The 22,316-nt window shown below is 41.7% G+C and overlaps 1 protein-coding gene across 4 annotated transcripts in view; it reads left to right on the forward strand.

Moving 5' to 3' along the window:
* The first annotated feature begins 2,164 nt into the window (after positions 1-2,164).
* ANAPC1 (anaphase promoting complex subunit 1) overlaps positions 2,165-22,316 on the forward strand; it is a 34,000-nt gene continuing 13,848 nt past the window's right edge. For 3 of the 4 annotated variants that reach the window (XM_049800078.1, XM_049800080.1, XM_049800081.1), the window contains exons 1-26: positions 2,165-2,533; positions 2,683-2,844; positions 3,021-3,072; positions 3,283-3,386; positions 3,788-3,870; positions 5,023-5,096; positions 5,378-5,526; positions 6,020-6,240; positions 6,879-7,088; positions 7,719-7,814; positions 8,246-8,336; positions 8,452-8,517; positions 9,402-9,539; positions 9,851-9,991; positions 10,372-10,432; positions 10,964-11,151; positions 12,004-12,078; positions 13,099-13,364; positions 14,369-14,460; positions 15,402-15,550; positions 17,210-17,288; positions 17,397-17,433; positions 17,540-17,610; positions 17,740-17,918; positions 20,611-20,837; positions 22,087-22,205. In XM_049800078.1, coding sequence (XP_049656035.1) covers positions 2,321-2,533; positions 2,683-2,844; positions 3,021-3,072; positions 3,283-3,386; positions 3,788-3,870; positions 5,023-5,096; positions 5,378-5,526; positions 6,020-6,240; positions 6,879-7,088; positions 7,719-7,814; positions 8,246-8,336; positions 8,452-8,517; positions 9,402-9,539; positions 9,851-9,991; positions 10,372-10,432; positions 10,964-11,151; positions 12,004-12,078; positions 13,099-13,364; positions 14,369-14,460; positions 15,402-15,550; positions 17,210-17,288; positions 17,397-17,433; positions 17,540-17,610; positions 17,740-17,918; positions 20,611-20,837; positions 22,087-22,205 — 3,343 coding nt within the window. In that variant the 5' untranslated portion in view covers positions 2,165-2,320. The remainder of the gene's footprint in view (positions 2,534-2,682; positions 2,845-3,020; positions 3,073-3,282; positions 3,387-3,787; positions 3,871-5,022; positions 5,097-5,377; positions 5,527-6,019; positions 6,241-6,878; positions 7,089-7,718; positions 7,815-8,245; positions 8,337-8,451; positions 8,518-9,401; positions 9,540-9,850; positions 9,992-10,371; positions 10,433-10,963; positions 11,152-12,003; positions 12,079-13,098; positions 13,365-14,368; positions 14,461-15,401; positions 15,551-17,209; positions 17,289-17,396; positions 17,434-17,539; positions 17,611-17,739; positions 17,919-20,610; positions 20,838-22,086; positions 22,206-22,316) is intronic. The other variant, XM_049800079.1, reaches the window with a different exon arrangement.

The raw sequence follows: 22,316 nt of genomic DNA on the forward strand, positions 1-22,316 counted from the left end.
TCAGCTGTTTCTTCCTAGGACAATTTCTCCTGGTCTGCAAATTATTTCGCAAAAGCAGAAAGCCATCTCCAAAGGTTGGACACTGGCTTGAACCTTCCTTGTTTTGAGCCCTGGGCATTCTTACTTGCCCACAAAGCTGCTGTTTGTATTTCACAGTCTTATTTGTTTACATACCCCCATTTGTCTCCATATGGAAATTTGGTCCCTGGCTGGATCTGTAGATCCAGGCTACCATTTCTTCCAGTTGTCTTCCTGCCAGAAGCTGCAATACGATTTGAAAACACTCTGCAGCTCGGTGAATTCTTGCTTCTACTAAACCTGGCTTTCCCCAGCAAGCTGCTTCTCATTTCTGAGAAAACGATAAGTGCTTATTATCATGACTTGAACCAAGGATTCCCCAAATCACATGCTGGAACCATGGTTTCAAGTATGTTTTCAATTCTTCCACAGCTTCTCCCTCCTCCTTTGATTTCTCTTGTGAAACTAATACCTTGAAAATAAATCATCCTCATCAGAATGCCCTACCCTTCCAGTTCCCATCAGGGTACTTCATACAGGTTTTGTTCTGTTATTATTGCCTGTCAAACAAACACAGGCTCCTTTTGGACTTCACACCACAGGTGCTAATTGGGAAAAAAAAAAAAAAAAAAAAAAAAAAAGACATTTTCTGGTATGCTACTTGGACACAAATAGAGAAAGTACACTGTTGCAGGAATGGCGCTACACTGAAAGCTAGTAACTGGCTGTGATGTGTAGCCAGCAACACCCTCTTGTTTAGGTGAGCAATTAAAAAGGTGAGAGGTAAAGAAAAGAGCTCATTTTGCAATGTTTAAATGGTTGAAAAGACCGCAGGACAAGCTTGCTTACTGCCGACGCATCCGCATGGGACAGATGCCTGTGGGTGCTACAGTGCTTGCAAAATGGCCAGATTAACAGCACGGTGCTGATCCCATCCGTGACACTTGTTCTTAAAAGAATAAAAATAATCTGATTGTCCCACCAGATTTTGGCAGCTGAGTATATCCCAGCGCACTATTTCTGCATGTTTTGCTGTGAGACCACAACCAAGGCAGACCAGCAGATGCTGGAACCCAAACGACCCGATTACACATGGGTGACATTTGATTATACAGAAATGCATGTCAGTGCATCATTCCTTTGGCAAAATCTGGTGGTTCTCATCAGAAAAGCCAGGCTAACTGCCTGACATCTAGCACTGGTAGTCAGACATACAGCTGCAAAGGTTCTGGCACCCTCAGCCTTAGCCTTCACGAATGTGGCAGGCAGTCCCTGCACCCATTCAGGAGTGAAGGTGGATGATATAACCTCTCTGTGCTCAAGACAGGAGAACAGCCACGTCAGGAGCTGGGTTTTTAGCTGGTGTAAGTCTGTGGAGGGCAGACTTCCAAGGAGTTATGCTCATCCATATCACATGAGCACCTGAAATTTTGTGAAGAGGGCTGTGCAACATGCCTGTTGGCAACTGCAGAGTGACAGGGAGGCTCTGCCAGTCCCGTGAAATGGTCTAACGTATATTGCATTTTCTGTTTCCTAAGAGCCATGCCTGCCTTTGGAAAGTAACTGCTCAAACTCTACAGGTAACTAAATTCCATGCTGTGTAAACTTTTATGCCTTAAAGCAAAATTATGTTGAAGCATCAGTGTAGAAGCTGTTAAAATATTTAACTGCAGAAATACAGGCTTGGCTGTAAGGGGGTATTTTGTTGCAACCCTCAGAGATTTAAGAGGACAGTCCTTTGGCTCCTTGCCGGCTACAGTCAGAAGAGAAGGTGCAGAGTGACAATTCGGTTCATGAGGGGCGACGTAGGTCAAGTTTATGAGGAAAGTTGCCGTGGGAGGTGGGAAAAGGACGGGCATACAGGGCGCTGAGCGCTACGCAACGTACCCCGCTGCGTCCGGGGACAGCGGGCTGCCGAGGCTCTGGACCGCACGCCAGCGATTCTGGTTTAAGGATCCGTGTGACCGTACCACCCCAGCACAGCGTTTTGAGCAGAATTCCCCTCAGGAGACACGGCCAAATGCCCCCGTGCCCGCCGTGAGGCCCCTACGCGGACAGAGCTGGGGCTGCGCGGCTGCCCCTCCGCCACCGCCCGCCATTTCCTTCCCGGCGTCCCCCGCGCGGCGCCGCGGAGCAGGGCGGGAGCGACAAGATGGCCGCGCCCGTGTGAGGAGCCGCCGGCGTCCGCGCTCGCCCCAGCCGCGCTGCCGCTTCCCGCGTGGCCTCCGGGCGGCGCGGGAGCCGGAGCCCGGTCGCGGCGGGTGTCCGTCCGTCCCAGAAATAATGAGGATATCGGGGCCCCATGTCGGACCACTCTGACGAGAGGGCGACGATGATTGCGGCCGGCGACCTGCAGGAGTTCGCCCCCCGGGGCCGCGAACACTGCCGGCGCCATCCCAGCGCCCTCACCCTCCAGCTGCGGCGGCTGCAGCCCGCCTCCGAGCTCTGCTCCTCCGACGGGGCGGCCGGCCTGGTGGGCTCCCTCCGCGAGGTGACGATCCACGAGCGGCAGCGGGTAGGAGGCAGCGAGGGCGTGGGGGCCCTGGCCTGGCTTTCTGGCTTCCTAAATAAATTGGCCAAACCGTGACCGCTGAGCAATGACCGGCTGTTGTGATGACGCCGGCAGGTCTTGTAACTTTTTCTAAAAAACCCCTTGGTTTTCAGGAAAGTTGGCAGTTGAGGAAAGGTGTCAGTGATGTTGGGGAAGAGGTGGACTACGATGAAGAGCTGTATGTGGCCAGCAACATGGTCATCTGGAGCAAAGGAAGTAAAAACCAAGCATCTACTGTTTACAAGGCTTTCACTGTTGACAGCCCTGTTCTGCAGGTATGAAAACGTGGAAAGGTGGTGACTGAACGAATGCACATTAGCTAAAAAATACTCACTGACTGTTTTCAAACAGCATTCTGAGGAGGGGTTACTTTGGGAAATATGGAAAGGCAAAGATTGTGTAGTAGCATCAGCTTGTTTTTCAGAAGTAATTATATTGTATTTGGTTTCAGGCCTTATGGTGTGACTTCATTATACCCCAGGAAAAATCTGAAAAAGCTGATGGTAAGTTTCCTGCTTACTGTAATGCCAAACAAATGCTTTGAGTTCAGCTCTCTTGACATGATAAGTTTAGTCATCAAGACTTGCTATGTTAAGACAGCCACTCCCCCTGAAGCTTGTATTTTCTGTATAGAGGATGTCTAAGGAATGAGAGAAACTTTACTGTGTTTGATTGTTGGTTTTTTTTTTCCTTTTTTTTCCCCTTGGTTTCAGGCAGTGATGAAGTAGTAGAAAAATGTATCTGCATATTGCAGAATTCCTGTATAAATGTGCATAGCATAGAGGGAAAGGATTACATTGCTGCTTTACCTTTTCAGGTAAGTGCTGCCTATTTTTTGTCCACAAATGGGCTTGTTATCTGTTTGCACACTGTTGAGGTAGGGAGGTGTGCATAAAGCACTCCTGGTGGAGGCTGCCTGACTTCTTCACTCTGTGAGCGAAAGCAACAAAGCTGATGACAGTGCAACTGTGTCATTCAGGCTTTGAATACTTCTGGAAGTAGTGGCAGCTGGTTGTACGATGTGGGAAAGTATGGGTATGACTGCTTTGTAGTCTGAGAACCTGCTCTGATTTAAATTACCTTTCTCTCAAGAAAAGGCCTAAACATCTTATTTTGCTCTAACGAGATACTCGAACATGAAACATAATCAATATAGTAAGTACTTGTGGGTTTTGGGTTTTTTGTTGTTGTTATAAATCTATTTGTAATTTTTTATAGGTCGCAAATGTCTGGCCAACAAAATATGGTTTGTTATTTGAGCGCAGCAGTTCTTCACATGAAGTACCTCCAAGTCCACCCAGGTATGTAATGAGTGGCTTTGATTTTTTTCATTATAGACTGTTTGCTAATCTAATACAGCAGTGCAAGAGTTGAAGAGCAATAATGAAAGAACCTGTGTGTTCGTGACGGGGACAGATGAAATCGGGTGAAACGTCAGGAAATAGCAGGAAGTGGCTGAATACTAACGATTCATGATACTTCTCTGATACTGTCTTGCCTTAAGGACTAGTTGGGAGTAGTGATTCTGGGAATAGGGTATGGGAGGCACGATATGAGTGTTACTAGCCTGATTTCATTAAGGTTTTTCCTGGGAATTGGTTCCAGGCTGTGATGGTAAACTGGGAGATTCACTTAAGGATTGTCATCGAGACATTTTCTCTCAGCTGCAGAATGCTTTAACTGTATGGAGCATCCTGTTATTTATTTGGTGAGGATTGTAGACCCTATGCTCTGTGGCTGGGCATATAGCTGAGAAGCAGAGTAAGGAGTTGGATGGTGTGCTGATGAGCAGCTCTCATATAGCCAGTTGCTCTCTCTTGGGCTTTATATGTCCATTCCAGGCACTTGTGATTCTCTAGTCCTCAGAAGTGTTGGGATTAGAAATAGAGGTTCTGAGAATGTTCAAGAGGGTACATTGCAAAAATCATGATTGACCCTATTCAAACTGGCCTTCCATGAAAATTCCTTCTTTTGCTATTGCGACCACAGATGTGTGGCTTGATTTCTTCTCTGTGATGGATACAAATGACCTGATGGCTGTCTGCTTGTCTGGGACCTGGAAGCTGTGGAAACTAAACTCTTAAGCTGAATCTGGGTTATGGGCTTTCTCCTCTTCCTACTCCTCTTCCTAACTCTGGTGCCAGCTCTGTTCACTCGGGCCAGCCAAAGTCTGTCGTGTGGCCACCAGGTGGGGTCATTCTCAAGTGCTCTGCGATGTAAAGCAAGACCTAATCATTCTGTTTGATACATCAGCCTTTGTCTGACTCTACTCAAGTTAATTCAACAAGCTTCTGTGAACAGAACACATGTCTCTACTGTTAGATTTCAGGCTCTGATTTGTTAAGGTTTTAGGAGCTGTTCTGGGATTGCAGCACGTGTACCAGCTACAGGAGAGAACAATGATTCTTCTTAGCATTTGTTTTTTGAACGTGCTTTGTTTGGTTTCTTTCTAGAGAGCCTTTGCCTACTATGTTCAGCATGCTACACCCATTAGATGAGATAACACCTCTTGTCTGTAAGTCTGGAGGTAAGGTTACATCTTTAGATGTGTCACTTGGAGTCCATCAGTATGGCATCAAATGCTTAATGTGTCACTTGAGCATTTTCTCTATCACAGAATTTGCAAACAATCACTCTTTCAAGAATTCAGAAGTGGGGTGTTTTAGTTGCTTTGTGAACACAGAAAATGTTCAGGAAAGTAACCCAGATTGTGGAAGAAAGAGGGTAGGAAAAATGCTAACCCTGTAACTCATAACGCTGCTGTGGAAATGATCCTTTTGCCTTAACTGAAGTTAACTGTTTCTTTAGCAGGCGTGTTTGGCTCTGCTAGAGTGCAGTATGTTGCTGATTACACCTTGAGGATTGTGTTTCTCAATGCTGAACCTTCCATTGTGATGACCTATGATACTGTGCAGAGTTTACATACTGTTTGGGCTCTTCGGAGAGTAAAGCCAGAGGTACAAATTTATTGTTGACTAAATATCATAAAAAATTTCTGTGTGTATTGACATGCCGTTATGGCTGTATATGTTAGAAATGCCTTGTATCTGTGACTTATTTTATTTATAAGAGAATAAGATGGGTTTTTTAAAAATATAGTTTCTTTCATGTATTTGCCTATACCACAGTCAAGGAGGTCATGTGATGGTGATGGTCATGAAGTATACTGTGTTTATCGTCATATTCCTTGCATTGTACCGGAAGGTTTGGACACTGTTTAAACTGTTGTCTTCTGTGAGAAGTGACAAACAACTGCTCTGAAAACCATAGGAGTAGTTTCTGTGACTCTGAGGGAGAGAGCATGGTTGGTAGAAACAACTTCTTAGGCTGAGCACCTACCTAGGCATAAATTTTTAACACCTAACTGATGAAACAAGCTATTTGACTGTCTTCCTGGCTGTTATTGCTCATGTGCTGGTTTTGTATAGATAGCTCTGTTTTCTCTCCCAGGAGCAGAACGCAGTGCTGAAGTTCTCTGAGCAGATGGGCACACCGCAGAACATGGCCACTAGCAGCTCTTTGACTGCTCATCTCAGAAGCCTCTCAAAGGGAGACTCGCCTGTGGGCTCCCCTTTCCAGAACTACTCATCTATCCACAGCCAGAGCAGATCAGTGTCATCACCCAGCATGCAGTCCCGCTCACCATCTATCTCCAACATGGCTGCTTTGAGGTGCGTGCTGAACATAACGTGCAGATAGATGGTAGCAAAGAATACAAGCTATAGAATAGGATGGACATCTGGTATTGCTGTCTTGTCTGTCTGCCATTACAAATCTGTCCATCTAAGGTGCAGGTGCCTCTTCTGTTACAGCATCTGAAAGCCCACTTGGAATGCTCTTGTGACATTTGGTGTGCTATTATCCCTATAGCACAGGAGGGTAATTGGTCTCCAAGAGCCAAAGAGGCTGTTCTGTCATCACACAGTCAGTCTGTAGTGGAGTTGAGAACTGTCTGAAGGTCTTTTGAGTCCCATGAATGTTTTCAGTTAGCTTTTCTAAAGGAAGCCATATTTAGAGGGAAGAGGTTGGGAGAGATTTTTGATGAAATGGACCACGCAACTTAAAATGTTGGTTTTCCTACTTTTGAAATCTCTTCTATTAGATTCTGACAGAGATGACTGGAAATTAATGACAGAATTGCTTTCCTGTGCTGGGGTGTATTGCTAAAGGAAACTAACACCGAATTAGCTACTGGTTTAGGGTGGGTTTGGTTTGTTTTTAAAGTCTCTACCAGTGTATGAGCTCCGTGGGATTCCATACCTGATTTTGAAAATCACTTTTCAGTAATGTCTTATGTCTTTGCTTGCAGCCGCTCTCATTCCCCTGCCCTGGGAGTGCATTCTTTCTCAGGAGTGCAGAGGTTCAACTTTTCCAGTAGTGCTCAATCACCAAAGAGGCACAGTATCACCCATTCTCCAAACAGTGCTTCCAGTGATTCCTTCCTCATAACAGAAACTGAACCAATTATTCCCGAACTCTGTATAGATCATCTGTGGACGGAAACAGTCACAAACATGAGGTTAGGTGCTTGTGTTGGGTTGTGAGAAGTTCTGGATTTCCATTGCGGGGGGGAAATAAAGTAAAATGACAGCTTATTTTAGTGTGTTTTCTGCAAATGGTGCCACCTTAAAGTAAATTTGTGGACTTGTACTTCCTAATTTTTTTTGAAAAATGATGCTCACTCAGTGCCTAGCTCCCTTCAAAAGAGAAGTGGGCACATGGAACAGTTTTGTCTGTTGTATTATCCATGGCCCTCTGAGTGGGGGAATGGTTTCATGAGATTTCTAAAGAAAAGTGGGTTCTAACCTCGTCATTGCTTTGGGTTTTTTCTGATCTTCTGGGGGGAGTATCTCTTCCTGTGTTACCATCAAAAGGGGCAAAACACAGCATTAACCCTAAGATGGAACAGGAGAACAAAGCCAAATAGCATCTGCTCTGCATGCCAAAAGTGGCGAATGTGGAGATTGGAGTGCTAGAAAATCAGTTTCAAGAGTAATGACTGGAACCGAGACTGGCACGTTCTAGCAACTTGATGCACTGCTAATTGAAGTCCAGTGTGACCCTACAGCTTCTGGACCCTGTGTTTTCCTTCATTTAAAATTTTTATAGTAGACCAAACAGTGTGCTGATCATTGTGTCTCTTCTACAGAGAGAAGAATTCCCAAGCATCTAAAGTGTTTATTACCACTGACCTTTGTGGGCAGAAGTTCTTGTGCTTTTTAGTGGAATCCCAGCTCCAGCTGCGGTGAGCATCTCTATCTTGGGGGCAGGTGAACAAAGAGGAGCACTCTAGAAATTACCAGCTAGATATGGGTTTTACCATACTTACTCCTCCAGCTAGTGGAATCTGTAGTACATCTCTGGCTCACATATCGTATGTTTTTAACTGTGGTGGCATAGATGGTTTGGACTATTTAAATAAAACTGAAGTTGCGAGAGAACATTCACTGTGATTTGAACGGTATTCTTATTTATCCTTGTCTTTACCCCTTAGAAATACATTGGGGGTTTTAATTAGACTAGCAGAGTAAAAATAAGTTGACTAGCAGGGCAAAACAAGCAAAGGAAGGAGGAAAGAACCACATACACCACAATAAAAGTAACTGCACCATGCAACACTGTTTTAATTGATGGGACAGTCCTTTTATGTTTCCTGTTGTTTTCTCAAATCTTTAGGTGTGTAAAATTTCAAGAGAGCAATGATAAGTCACAGCTGATCTTTGGTTCTGTTACCAATATTCAAGCAAAGGATGCAGCTCCAGTGCAGGTACACACCTCTGTATGGACTATTAACTGTGGAGTATCCTGCTTTGTCGCTTGTGTTCAACTGTTGTCTTTTTACTTAAATACAAGAAGCTGAATATTCGGCTTGGTTCTTACAGGGCATTGATACGCTGCTGGTTCTGGAAGGCAGTGGAAATCTAGTGCTTTATTCTGGAGTGGTTCGGGTAAGTAACAGTTTTCCTATCCCCAATAAATATTTGAATCTTTGGTTACAAGCTGGGCTGTACAGAGGGATCCTGTGTGCATCATACCTTACAAGGTATCATTTTAAGCTACTGTAGGCTGCTGCTGCTCACTTGGGACTTGCTTGCGAAGGTGGCTGTGCTGATGTACTAACTGTAGTTTATGTGAAGTGCTGGAAAGGTAGTTCTGAAGAATCAGTGGCATCTTGTGGTACAATTAAATAATCTCTTGAGCTTATTTTCAGTGATAGTAAAATGCTAAAGTAATAAAATGCTTTCAAAGAAAGAAAACTTCAAGAATATGGAACATAAGAATTGTTCCTGAGCAAAAAACTTTCATGCTTCTCTGTAGCATGCCAGATAGCTTTAGATGTCAAAATTATTTTGCATTTCAATGGGCTGTTATTAGGGTGGACACAATTCATCCAAACTAACTAAAACTTTTTCTTAAATTCTATAGAGATGCACTATGCTCTCTCTATCTATGCAGAAACCTTGCACACTGCAATTTGTACGTGTGTGTGTACACGTTTGTGTGTGTGTGTATATATATGTATGTATATTAAAAAAGTATACTCTCTGAAAGTAGAGCTTTCTCAGTGAAGCCCTGCTAGAGCTTTTAGTGGGAGTAGACCTGTACAATACTGACCATATATGGTAGTTCTTTGGTGTGTCATCACCTGAAGAAAGTAAGTACATGAAGTAATCTTTAATCTTCTCTTCAGAGACTTTAGTTTAAGTACATAGCCACTTTTCTTAAAACTTTAAGATGTTAAAATCTGATAACATTTGTATATGTAAGCAAGCTTGTGGAAGCACAGGCATGAAAACCAACTATTTGTTTCCTATATATTGTTCACAAAAAGGTGGGGAAGGTTTTTATTCCTGGACTGCCTGCTCCATCCCTGACAATGTCCAACCAAATGCCTAGGCCAAGTACTCCCTTGGATAGTGTCAGCACTCCATCAAAGCCTTTGAATAAGCATCTTGGGCCCATAGAAGAGGTAAGAAGAAAGAAGGCCCTGCCTTGGGAAGAGTTTAGTTGTAACAGCTTCAAATGATTTATTGATTTTTAATTTTCAAGGTATCTTTCATTTTTCTTCTGTAAATCCCTTGAATAAACAGTGTTTAAAGAGGATGTATTTAGTGCTGCACTGTTTATTTATTTCTGTAAAACTTCTGAGGCAGAGATTGGAAAGATTTATAATTGTTTTCAAAATACTTATTGGTACATTAAAAATGGCAATTTTAGCTGTCTTTTGCTCAGATCCTCTTCTTTCAACAATTCTAAGCAATCATTTTTACCACTTTTCAGGGTGTGCTCTTGTCACCAGTTCCAGAGCTAAGGGATACTTCCAAAATTCATGACTCGACTTACATTGAAGACTGTACTTTTCAGCAGCTTGGTACTTTCATTCATGCTCTAAGAGATCCTGTCCACAACAGAGTAACTTTAGTAGGTATTATCCTGTAATTTGAGTTGGTCTTCGTTAGCAAAGCAAAGTGAGGGTAACATTTACTTCTACTGCATAGTGAGACGTTGGTAGCAGCTCCTGATCAACAGCAAAATGTCACACTTGCATTGGTCGCTCCACATTTTTCTTTCTGTAGAATACTCTACAAGTCACAGAATTTAATTGATTCCCTCAAGTCATTCAGCTCAAGATCTATTTCAAGTGTTTCATGGAGCTAGCATCAGAAGGTGCAAATCTTCAGTGTAGCAAATAGCCAGGAATTAGGAATATGCTTAATACATAAATGAGTTCTGAGTTAATAGAAAGGGACCCTGGCTTTATGCATTTCATAATTTGACTCTTACCTTTTTTATTTTTTCAGGAACTCAGCAATAATACAATGGTTCGGATTACAATTCCTGAAATTGCCACTTCAGAACTAGGTATGATTCAGAATCCATCACATGGAATATGTTCCATAATTTCTGAGGATTCATTTTTTTAAAGTAGTTTATGCATATCTTGGACTGTAATGATTCAGTACCACATGTTCCAAGCTCTAGTAACTTACCTTCTAGAGCTGCTACCGCTTGTTTAGGTGTGCTCTGTAGCTTTTAGTGATTCACCCACTGCACTCTTAAAACTTCCTTTGTTCTTTAGGTTGCTTTGCTCTCTGCTATTGTGTATGTTCTTGCTTAAGGAAGGGCTGAGATGCAAGTTCAGACACAAGCCGGTTTCAGTAATGAGCAAAAAGGAACTTTTTTCCCCTTTGTGTGGTGAACTAGAGGGGCTGTGCTTAACCTGAACTAAAGGAACAGCTGCTGGAGGTTGTGTGGTGTGGGTTTTATTAAAAGAGTTGCTGGAGAGTTAAAAGGAGGTCCAAGAACTGTAAAGATTTATAGCACTGATTGGAAGAAGTACCAGAAGATAAGATGGAAACCACACCTAACTTTTTTTTTTTTCTTTTCCAACAGTGAAAAGATGTCTGCAAGGCATCAAAGCTATTCTGCCCAAGGAGATAGCAGTACAGATGCTTGTCAAGTGGTACAATGCTTATAATGCTCCAGGAGGACCAAGCTATCACTCAGAATGGAATTTATTTGTAACATGTCTCATGAATATGATGGGTTACAACACAGAGAGACTGTCCTGGACACGTAACGTAAGCAAGCTTATATGTTTGTTTTCCTGGCTTATGTTAACGCTACTGGTAATTCTTCAAGGTTCAAAATGGTTAGAGACACACCGAATTGTGTCAGAACTAGATTGTATCCTGTCTTAAATAACAAGATGCCATCAAATCAATTCTATATTGCTAAATTTTAGGTATACCTTTTAGTCTGTGTTTATCATGAAATATATTTATAAGGTACTTAGCACCAACTGTCTTTGGTCAAATAAAAATAAATTATGAAGATTTTACTCCATTTCATGACTAATACTGATGCATTAAAGATTTGATTCACCTAATCCATATTAAGCCTATTTTTGCTAGAAACACAAATCACAACTCAGATTCTTGTTTCCTAAAGAGGATTTTCTATGTAGTTTTTTAATTACAACATTTAAAGTTCTGGTTTTTTCAGCTGTTTTACTGGATGTATTTGGAGTTTTCTGTAAGTGAGTTTCCTGCTAGCAAGTACGTTTGCAGTACCCTCAGGAAAAAAACAAACAACAAAACCAGCAAGGATATGCATACAACTGAAGTGAAAGCAATTACAGTATATCTACATTACTAGCATTAGCTCATCCACAGTATTTCCCATCCTAGTAAATACCAGATGTTAGGCACGCAAACTGTGAAATTAATGTACCATACACTGCATTAACTAGCAGTGTATAGAAAAAAATCGAATTGCAGTATATGTTTTATATGAAAGTAAAATATATAGAAGTACCCAAAGCAATGTCATGTAATGCTTAGTTTAAATTCGGATGTTATGATAAGTGATTCACTTGTGCACTCCTGGGAATTTCAATACTGAGCTACTTTTGATCTTTTTATTTCTTGCAGCTTGATTTTGAAGGATCACTTTCACCCGTTATTGCTCCAAAGAAGGCTAGACCATCAGAAACAGGGTCAGATGAAGTAAGAAATGGTTCTGTTTTACAAATAAGAGTCTTGGGGAGGGGTTGGTTGGTTGGTTTGGTATTTTTTAAAGGCAAACCAGAGGAAACACCCTGAGAGTATTGCATTTCATCTGAGCTCATCTGAGTTTACAAGCCTTTAGGGGAAGGAAAGTTCTTTTGCTCTGTGCAGTGGATGCATGATGTGATCTTGCTTGTCAGGGTTCTCACTTCCAAAGAAGGAGGTTGGAGTCAGGAGTGAATTTAATATGGATCACAAAGCAATCCTGGATTGTCTCCTGACAATGTCAAATCTCTCCTAGATACTTCATCCCTTTAAAATGAAGTTATCTCACTTCCATGGCTACTCAGCACCTTTAGCAAGTTGGGAGCATCAGTTTATATACTTCACTGAATGTGCTGTTTTTCACCAAATATAGCGGATTGTTTAAGACTGATTCACTGGGTTTTGTCTAGACAGGAATAGGAAGTTTTCACATGGCCTAACAGTAAAGTGGATGAGGCTTACTATCATCCCATCATAAGAAGCTTACAATCTGTGGTGGTCCAGTTGTGCTATTAGTTTTTTGTGGGTTGACAGCTGAGTGAGCCCATGGGGTTATGGACTACAGTCTACATGGAACAAAGATCAGGATCTAATGCCTGGCGTGCTGCGGCAGGGGAAGTACAAAGAAGGCTGGGAGCGCTAGGCAAATTGCGTAAATGCTCAGTGAGGTCTCCTGCCCAGAATATTGGTGCAAAGAAGGCCCTCTTGGCTTTCTTTTGTCTTGTTCTCTTAAATATAAGGCTTTGATTCTTTTATGCACATGGGGGGCTGGGGGGCGGGGTGTCAGGGGATGAAACTTAGCAACTGAATCTCTGTGGCTTGCAGAGTTTGTGCAGCACATTTACCATACAATAATGACATTTGCATTGGTTTATGGGGAAAAAAACCTCCTCTGTAACAATAGTTTGGAGTACTCTTGCTGGAAGGTTATGTTCACTGTGGAACCTCTGCCTCTTTCCTGTTTGTTTGGTCCAGGACTGGGAATATCTCTTGAGCTCTGATTACCATAGGAATTTTGAGTCTCATCCTGTAGCCAAAGCTTTGCGACTGGACCCTCTGGAAGTTTTGGCTCCAAAGGATGACTTTTCACAGAGTCTTAGTTTGGATTCCTCAACCCTCCTTTTCACCCATATTCCTGCTGTTTTCTTTGTTCTTCATCTGATCTATGAGGAGCTCAAGCTGAATAGTCTAATGGGAGAAGGAATTCGTTCACTTGTTGTTGTTCTGGTTCAGCTGGCCAGGTATGCCCAACTGACAAATCACAGATATTGTATATTGTGTAGTGTCTCTTGGTGATGGGTATGTATTATTTTTATGGGGAGTTTGGGGATTGTCCAATGTGCAGCAGGCTTTTAATGTATTGAAGAAAATAAATGAATGTTTAAAACCTTATTGTGCTTAAATGTATTTGCTGGAGCAAATCTCTTGTATGGGTCTGGCCACTTACCAATATCAGTGTGATTCACAAATCTTAGATGCTGCAGCCTGTGTTTTTTCTACTGTATTGTCACAGCTCAGCTCACAAGATTTGTCAAATATTCTTGTTTGTTGTGGCATCTTCACTGCAGTCAGTGACTGCATCTTCATGTCTTCCACAACCACCTTCTAGTTGCATTGCGTGCACATAGATAGATAGATATAGATGTGTGTTTAAGTAAAAGGCCCAGTAACATCTCCCTGAGTTGTATCTGCTATTTCTGCCAAATTTTTTCTATGGCTATAGATTCTTCCCCAGTAGCACATACTATAGCTGGCTGGCTAAATGGTTCCCGGAAGTGGCATCCAGTCCCTAGTGCTGAAAAGGTTGGCTTGTCCTCTATTGTGTCATGCCAACTAGAAGCAAGTCTGAAATGAAAGATTGTGTGTCTTCTAAGGCTGCCAGTTGTTATATGCATTCATGTCTTGCAGATAACCCAGCAGGTTATCTGGCTTTAACAATTAGAATTTGGGGGAAACCATAGTGACAGTTGTCACACCTTAGGTGGTGATGATGGTTGAGGTGTGGGACAAAGCAGAACAGCAGCTGAAGAGAAGTGTACTCAGGGAAAAATTAAACATGCAGATTCACTGCTTAGGGAAGAGGCAATGCCCTTGAGCAGCTCTAGCTAAGAAAGTCAGAACTTCCCTTCTTACATCTAGTGTGTACACAAACATTTAAAAAAATCAACAGAAGATGTCACAGAAATGCAGAAAGGTTGGGTGGGTTTTTCCTCCTCTAATGTGATTCAAATCTCTCTCATTCTAGAGACTTAAAACTTGAAGCTTATATAGACTATTACTACAGAGACTATCCAGCCCTTGTAAAAACCTCCAGACAGACTTGTATCATTGATCAAGGTGAGTTTAAGGCTATGTGAAGCTGGGTATTCAGTCATGATGATTTACAAATTATCTCTAATTCTGAGCATGTTGCTAACTGTTCTCTTTAAGGCTGGTCAGGACTTAACCCCAATATGCAAAACTGCTTACACACAGTGTTGAGGTTGCCTTGTTTTAATAGCCTCCTAAGAAGACTGGAATGAAATTAGCATAGTATAGTCATGAGCTGGTGCCTCCAGTTCAGTGCCTCATAGGACACTCCACAGAACAAGAATTTTGGAGGGAACGATGGTTTCATCTTGGCAAACTCCTAGCTCAGGCTGGCTGAGAAATCTTAGCAGACAACTGTGGAAAAGCCTGGTAGTGATATGTGCCCCTCTTGTGGAAAGTAGCACTAGGCTGGCAGGCTCTTGGTTTATAGTTCACAACAACTAAATCAGAGCTGAAAGCACAAACCTCAAAGTTAAAATAAGGCCATACATTGTTTGTGTACCTGTTTAGTGTCCAACCAGCTGAAATTTGCTAATCATGTAAGACAAACTACTGTTTCTCCTGACCAAAAAAAAAATAAATCTCATAGCATTGCTCAGGCTTTGGTATTCATGTTTGTGGATAGGGAAGGCAAAGAGGTTGTAGTTAGGTTGTCCTCTCACTTAAGCAATTTAATGTTGTTGAATTACAAGACTGTTCCAGTGAGGTTTTTGAGTATTACTCTGTACTTACTCCTTTTCGCTGTGGGCTGAGATAATTTTTGTTCTTGAAAGACAGGTGTCTCAAGTTTTCATTACTGTCTAGCTATAAACTTCCATCTAACAGGAGAGAGATGTGATCTGTAACGTTTTGGGGAAATACTGTGTTTTTGTTGTTAAAAGAAGTACTGTAGGGCTTGCTTTGGGAATAGTGGAGAATTATTGTGCATTTGCCATGAACTTAATGTCATTGCTGTTCATATGATTAAGTCCAAACAGGTTTCATGCACCATCCCTCATTTTTTTCTGCTGAGCCTCCAAGTATCTTTCAGTGGCTGAGTTCCTGTCTGAAGGGAGAAGGAGTACAGCCTTATCCTTACTTACCAGGAGTCTGTGAAAGGAGCAAACTGGTAGTACTGGTACGTACTTTGTTAAAAAGGATATGTTTTATTCTGTCAGCATAGCAACACTGTGGCCAGGGTTTGCCCTAGCTGCTTATTTTCCTGTGAGTGAAGTGTCCCCAATGGGAAGTCAAATAACAGAGGGTTTAATCATACTGTGTGGAGCAACGGGGGCATACTGGAGGGTTATTGAGCCTGTGATAAATAACTCTGCTGTAGCTGTACTGTTTGGAGACTTAAGCATCTCCAAGTGTTGCTACTCTGTACTAAGTAGACCTCATCGGTCTGCATGAAATTCTCTTGAGTATCCCTGCATTGTAGTAAACTGTGCAGTGTCAGCCTCTCCACAGGGAGAATAATATGTATTTAGCAGAGAGAAATCCCTGTGAGTGCCCTCTTCTCTTTTATTACTTTAATATTACTGAAGGGTGTGGATGGGTTTTCACAGGTGGGAGGAGGTATTTGAGATGGGAAGGAGAGCTTGTGAGTGCTGAGTGCATAGCCTATGCTTCACTGCTGCTTTTTTTTTTTTTTTTTTTTTTTTTTTGTGGTTTGCAGTAGTGGCATGTGCAAAGTAATAATGTAACTCAGTTAACTGTATTTTGTGAGTGAGAATTTCCCGGCTTTCTTCTTGGGCATGCATCAACATAAATATTTAGTCGCATGAGTAGTTATAAGTGCTGATGTTATCTTCTGGTCAGCCTTGCTCACTTATTCACAAAGCATTTATGGAGAAAACCTGCCAATACAGGATTTGAAGCAGGGATGTTGAGCCTGGGGTGGCTGAAGAGCAAAGCAGGGAGGAGAGGCTCTGCTCTGACCCAAGTGTCCAAGATTAGTTGCAGAGTCACTGATACAAGCTGCCAGGAGTCAGCCTGTCCTCTGCTTCAGAGTGTGGAGGGTTGAAGCAGCAGCACTGAAACTGTTTAAAGTGCTGAATCTTTCACTTAAAATTTGCCTCTGAATTCAAGCTCTGAAGAGCTGTAGCCTTTCCCTCAGGCTGTCACCTGTGTCTGTCCATCCAACTCGTCTTTCCTCCTACCTCTGTGTGACTTGCCTATGGGGAAGTCAGAGCTGGCATCTCAGCAGTGTCTTTTACTGGAAGATCTTAATGAAAACCAAAAGATTTTTACCTGTAACTTTTGCCTTTGGCATGCCAGCTTGTCTGGCAGTATGAAAAAGTAAATAGGGTGACAGATCACTATGTTGCTGGCTAGATAGCTGAAGTGGACCCTGCTTTGAATGGGGAATAACTTTTCGCTCAGAGTCTTCACAAAGGAGGCAATATTCAAGATGTGGAGAAAACTGAGTGAAAAATGGTGTCTGGAGAAGATGTGTGTGTTTTGCAAGAGAAATTAAATGAAATATGAGCAACATGGGGAATGTGACTAGGAACGTGTTTTTCTGTTTCAAAGATCTCTCTCTTCTTACCTTTGAAACAATTATTAGGGAAAATTGAGTTGTTTCACGATTTATTTTTTCAAAACTTAAAGTTAGAAATCTAAAGCGTAAGAGTTTGTTACTTGCTTCAGTTGTTTCAATCTCCTTTTACTAACAAAGTTTTCATAACAGCCCTGTCCCACTGTTTAAGTTAACTCTTCCGCCTATTTTGATAGGCAGTATAGCAACAGCTGTACACTGAGTGACTTTGTAATATGGTGTCTTTTTCCTATCCAGAGTGTGGCTCTGTACATACTTGGTGATGAGAACGCTGTATCTAATGAAGCCTCCCATTATTTGTGCAAGATTACATCAGGTAATGATGCTTTGATACCATCATAGTATCTCTTAGTGTCTTGTGCTTGTTATGTGCTGTACTTTTGCTTGAAGAATGTGGAAGTAATGTGGTCTTGTTTTTTCCTAGGACAACGAAAACAGCAAACAGAAGAGGATGACAGTCGGTATGGGGGTTTTTTAGTATTATTTTAAACTCTTGAGTTTTTGACTTTCTGCTGACTTTTGGACTAGCATTTATTGGCTTCTCCTTTATTCACCTTTATTTTACAGATGCAGTTTCAGCCACAGCACATCTGTTTCTAGCCTGGCTGAAAAGTTAGTTATTTGGATGACGAATGTTGGTAAGAGCAGCTTTTATCATTATGCAAAATGGTAACAATCATAAATAATAGTCTTGTGCTTGTATAATATGAAATACACTTTATCTAGTTTTGATAAAATAGTTTAATTTTTTTCTTATTAATTTTAAGGGTTCACCCTAAGAGATCTGGAGTCTCTCCCCTTTGGTGTGGCTCTTCCTATTAGAGATGCAATATATTATTGCCGAGAGCAGCCTGCCTCAGACTGGCCAGAAGCAGTTTGTCTCTTGATTGGGCGCCAGGATCTGTCCAAACAGGCGTGTGAAGGGAACCTGCAAAAGGGTAAATCTGTGAGTATGGGCATAAATGGATTTCACGATACTGGGCATTGGATAGAGCACTCTGTTCAGAAGCTTCCCCACCATCTGCTGATGTTCTGGGCATCAGAAGGTGCAGAATTCAAGATTGAGGGCAACACAGGGTTTACATGCATGTGAGGGTTTCAGTATAAAAGCCAGCAGCCGGCACAGGAAGAGTACATGCATAGCTGTGGAAACTGTCAATATAAAACAGATTTTAAACTTAATTTAGGCATGGTACTCAAAAGTTTTGCCTACAGAGATATTTGATTGCCTCCATGAGAAGTCCTCCTCTCCAAAATGGCTGCACCTTTGAGAGGTGTTAGAGAGGTTTTGATACTCCATCCAGAGACTCTGCCATCAAAACAGCAATGGCACAAGGAGAAGAAAGTTGGAATTTGTCAGTCTGGCTCCTTCTTGGGTTGGCATGGCTGGCATCTCCCTCTTCTCTGGAAGAACTGGATTGCTTTCTGAAATACACTTTTCATATTGCTCTCTTTTCTCAAAAAGGGTTTAGTTGTATCCTGAAGTAAAATGAAAAGAAGTGTGTGGTGTTTTTCTCTGAAACATTTTCTTCTGATGGTGGGAATCACTAGCATCTCATCGAGTGGTAGCTCACTTAGGTGTCTTGTTGAGGACACTCTGGAAGCCAAAGCTGCTCTTGAAAACTGGCTAGTGGCATACATAAAAGCACTTAATAGTAGCAGATTGTCTGTAGCCTCTTCAGAAGTCAGGAAGAGGGCTTTGTAGTCTCAAGTACATCTTGGTCAAGATCCTTTTTGCTGTCTTAGCTTTGGAAATGATATTAAAATTATTCCAATTTTTTATAACAGGCTTTATGACTAACTGTGTATCAAAAAAGTTAATTCATTTAGCAGAAAAGCAAACGAACTACATGTTCAAATCCCATGTCCAGCCGCTCGTTAAAAATCCATTTTATTTTCTGCTGGTGAAATTTTGCCCAGCTTTAACAGTACTGAATCTTAAAATGATTATAAATTTGATTTTATCACTTACTTTATAACAATGCCTCGAATATACGTTACCTTAAAAGGATAAAGTGATCTTCAAACACCAAATTGTTTGTCATTTCTCAGGAGGGCAGGGTGGAGTTTCCTGTTTCAAAACGGACGCTGGCTATATGGGTGGTGCAGTTATGTATTGAGATTTAGTGCGTATTTATCAGAAGAAATTGGTTTTCATTCATCAGCTGTTAATTTACTTGCACTCCTTCATGTGTTAGCAGTGAGCTTTAGGATGATCCTGTGTTTGATCTAGTCTGTGTGATTCTGTATCTTTCAGCTTGTTGAAATTCTGAGGTATAGAACAGGAAAAATGACCAGTTTCAAGAGAGGTGTGGGGTCTTTTTGTTCCTAGATTTACCATATCAATATTTGTCATCACTTGCCTTGTTATTTTTTTAAATGAATCTCTCATCTATGAAGGATGGAAAAGAAGAATATAGTGGCCCACTTTAGGGTCAATGTCTACATTATTCTGTCAGACCATAAGGAAACTATATTCTGTGGGAAAGCTTATTTCTGCAGAACTCTCTAAAAATAAAATGAACCGTCCTTCATCCAGAGTGACAGCATTGTCTGAAGCAAGTGTAGGGCAAGCAGATTGTGGGCATACTCCATGGCATCCTGACGTATGCTATCCTTGCAATTCTTGTTGGAGGTCCTGTGCATCGCTTGTGTGATATGAATAATCAGGGGAGGACATTCTTAAAAAAGGATTTGGTAAGTCTTGCACAGAAGGAAGGCTTTTCCACAGTGCTTCTAAGCAATAAAATGCTTCAGTATTTTTCTGGTCATGTAGCTCCAGTGTGGAAGTCCAAAAAATGTTCTGCTACTGTGGTGAAACCCAGGTTGGCTGACAGCAAAAAACATTTGGAATTTACTGCCATACAGGCTGTTTTCATAGGTAGCTTGGTTTTTCCAAGGTTTTGCAGGGGGTAATCCAAATTAAAGCTTTGATTCATGAAAAAGTCAATGATTAGAAAAATAATGCAGGTTTCTGAACAGAATATGCAGAACAGCAGCCCTGATTGGGTTGAGGGTCAGTAGGTACTGGCAATTCTAAAAGCAGGTTGTCACCAGGGGGACTGTATCTGTGCCTTTCAGAGTTTAACCTCTGTTTTAATATACATCGAAATGCTCGTCTAGGTTTCTGTTTTTCACTGCTGAACTTGAAGAAAAAAACACATATATTTTCATAGCCATCGGAGATAATTGTGTAGGCAGGGAGGGGAAAGCCCTTTTCTACTACTGCTCTGAAACAAGAAGTAGTTTTGAAAGAAAGATAACTATTTCATATGTCACCTCTTCAAGCTCCCGCTTGTCAGTCCTTGCTCAACAGCCTTTGCTACATCTTTGACGTATTTGAGATGTCACCTCCTCCTGTCTTGATAGTTATTTGTCCCATTTAGATGTGCAAAAATACTTGATTACAACATTCAGAAATCCTCGTAGCCTTCTAAATCAACATAAGGGGTGTGTGAACAGTGTCGTTTCATGATTGCAGAAGTGTCAGTCCGTTCTATTTACAGACCCATCTCAGTGCAGGTAATTGTGCTGAGTGCATTCAGGTGGTGGTGCTGGTATTTGCTGGCTTTCTGAGAGTTAGCAATATCCATGTGCACTACTGGAAATTACTTCTCTCCTTTCTCTTTCCCTTGCAGTCTGTGGGCCCAGTGCTGTCCTCTGATATTCCCTCTGGAACTGAATCAGAAGAGGATGAGGATGGCATGAATGACATGAACGAGGAAGTGATGTCGCTAATATGGAGTGAGGACTTGAGGGTGCAGGAAGTACGCAGACTCCTTCAGAGTGCCCGTCCTGTACGTGTCAATGTAGTGCAGATGCCAGAAGCTAGTGACCATGAATACATAGAAGAGAAAGAAAACCGGTAAAGAACTGTCTCCATTTTGAGCTGTTCCTCACTAGTATTTCACTCGGGTGAAAAATTGTATGAATGTTTTTGGTGGCTTAAAGTTAAGTATGTCTAACCAAACACTGCAATATATTTGATTCTGAACTGAACATTAAAGTAGGCAGGCCTCAGTGAAGGACACATAGGAGAGGGCTGGCTTTCATAATCCAAGTCTTTGAAGCTCAGTGTACATCAAAACTCTGCTGTATTTGAGTTGGAGGGCTCTTGGGACTGGAGCAGCATATGGGAAAGACTGTTAGTTTGAACCCCAAACAGCATGTTGAGATCAGTTAGGGTTTTGAAAGCAGATTGTAGCATTTTTTTTTCCACCTAAAAAGTATGAAATATAAGCAGGACATGCTTTCTAGAGAAAATGCCTCTGTAGAGATCAAAACATCATCCATCCCCTACCTAAAACTGGAGAGCCCTTTGTTCAGGGTTGCTCTTAAGTCTAAGCAAGGCTTGGGACAGGGGACCTAGTTAATTCTACAGAAAGCAAGTTCACTGTCCCATCCCTCTCTCTTTTGAAACCTCCTGTTGGAGCCATTCTATGCCCAGTGGCCTCACAATTGTCCCCATCTTGCTTCTTTATTTGCTTATTTTGGGCGTGTTAAAAGTATCTTTGAAAAACAAAAACCAAAAGAAGAAAAGCAAACTTCAGAACATCATTAACATGCAAAACACTCTACAGAAGTAGGAAGCTAAAGGAATGCATCAGATTATTGTCTGACCTAACAAGCTGAGTAATCTAACTAGTCTAGAAAGTGTTTCCAGAGTAAATCATAGAGAATTGTGGTCAGCATTCTTGGAAGCACATTATTAATTCTGTACACAGGTTATTACTAGATGTGATCACTAGTCATAGCAAGATCCCATATGGCAATCAGCTTTGTTTTGCTTTCTCCTTTCACCTTGTTTCCAATATGGCTGCTAAATTGTCCATAGCACAAATTTATTTAACTAGCACCTAGCTTTAAGGGGAAAATGGTGGCAAGTTTCAACATAATGTCAGCTAAAGTGTCTTTGAGATCAGTCTTGTAAGGACCAAAGATTTGGTTCAAAAGTTCGGCCTACTAAAAAAGGAAAGACAACATGCTATCTCATAGTTGGGGGAAAAAATAGTCTGTCCAGTGCCTGTTGTCTGTAGGTTCATTTTCTATCATGTATTTGGAAAAACTTGCCATATTAAGCAGTTGGCTTGGTTTTGCTTTCATCTCCCTAACAGGTTGTTACAGCTGTGTCAGCGAACCATGGCACTACCTGTTGGACGAGGAATGTTCACTTTGTTCTCCTACCATCCTGTTCCAACGGAGCAGTTGCCCATCCCTAAGCTGAATCTAACTGGTACGTTGGTCAGCGTTTTCTTCCAAAGAAATTCAGTATTTAACAGAATGTGATGGAGTTTCTTTCAATTGTTAACCCATTTCTTTCTGAACCTCTTATAATTTTTGTGGT

This window comes from Accipiter gentilis, chromosome 5, assembly GCF_929443795.1.
Source record: "Accipiter gentilis chromosome 5, bAccGen1.1, whole genome shotgun sequence".
Lineage (NCBI taxonomy): Eukaryota > Metazoa > Chordata > Aves > Accipitriformes > Accipitridae > Astur > Astur gentilis.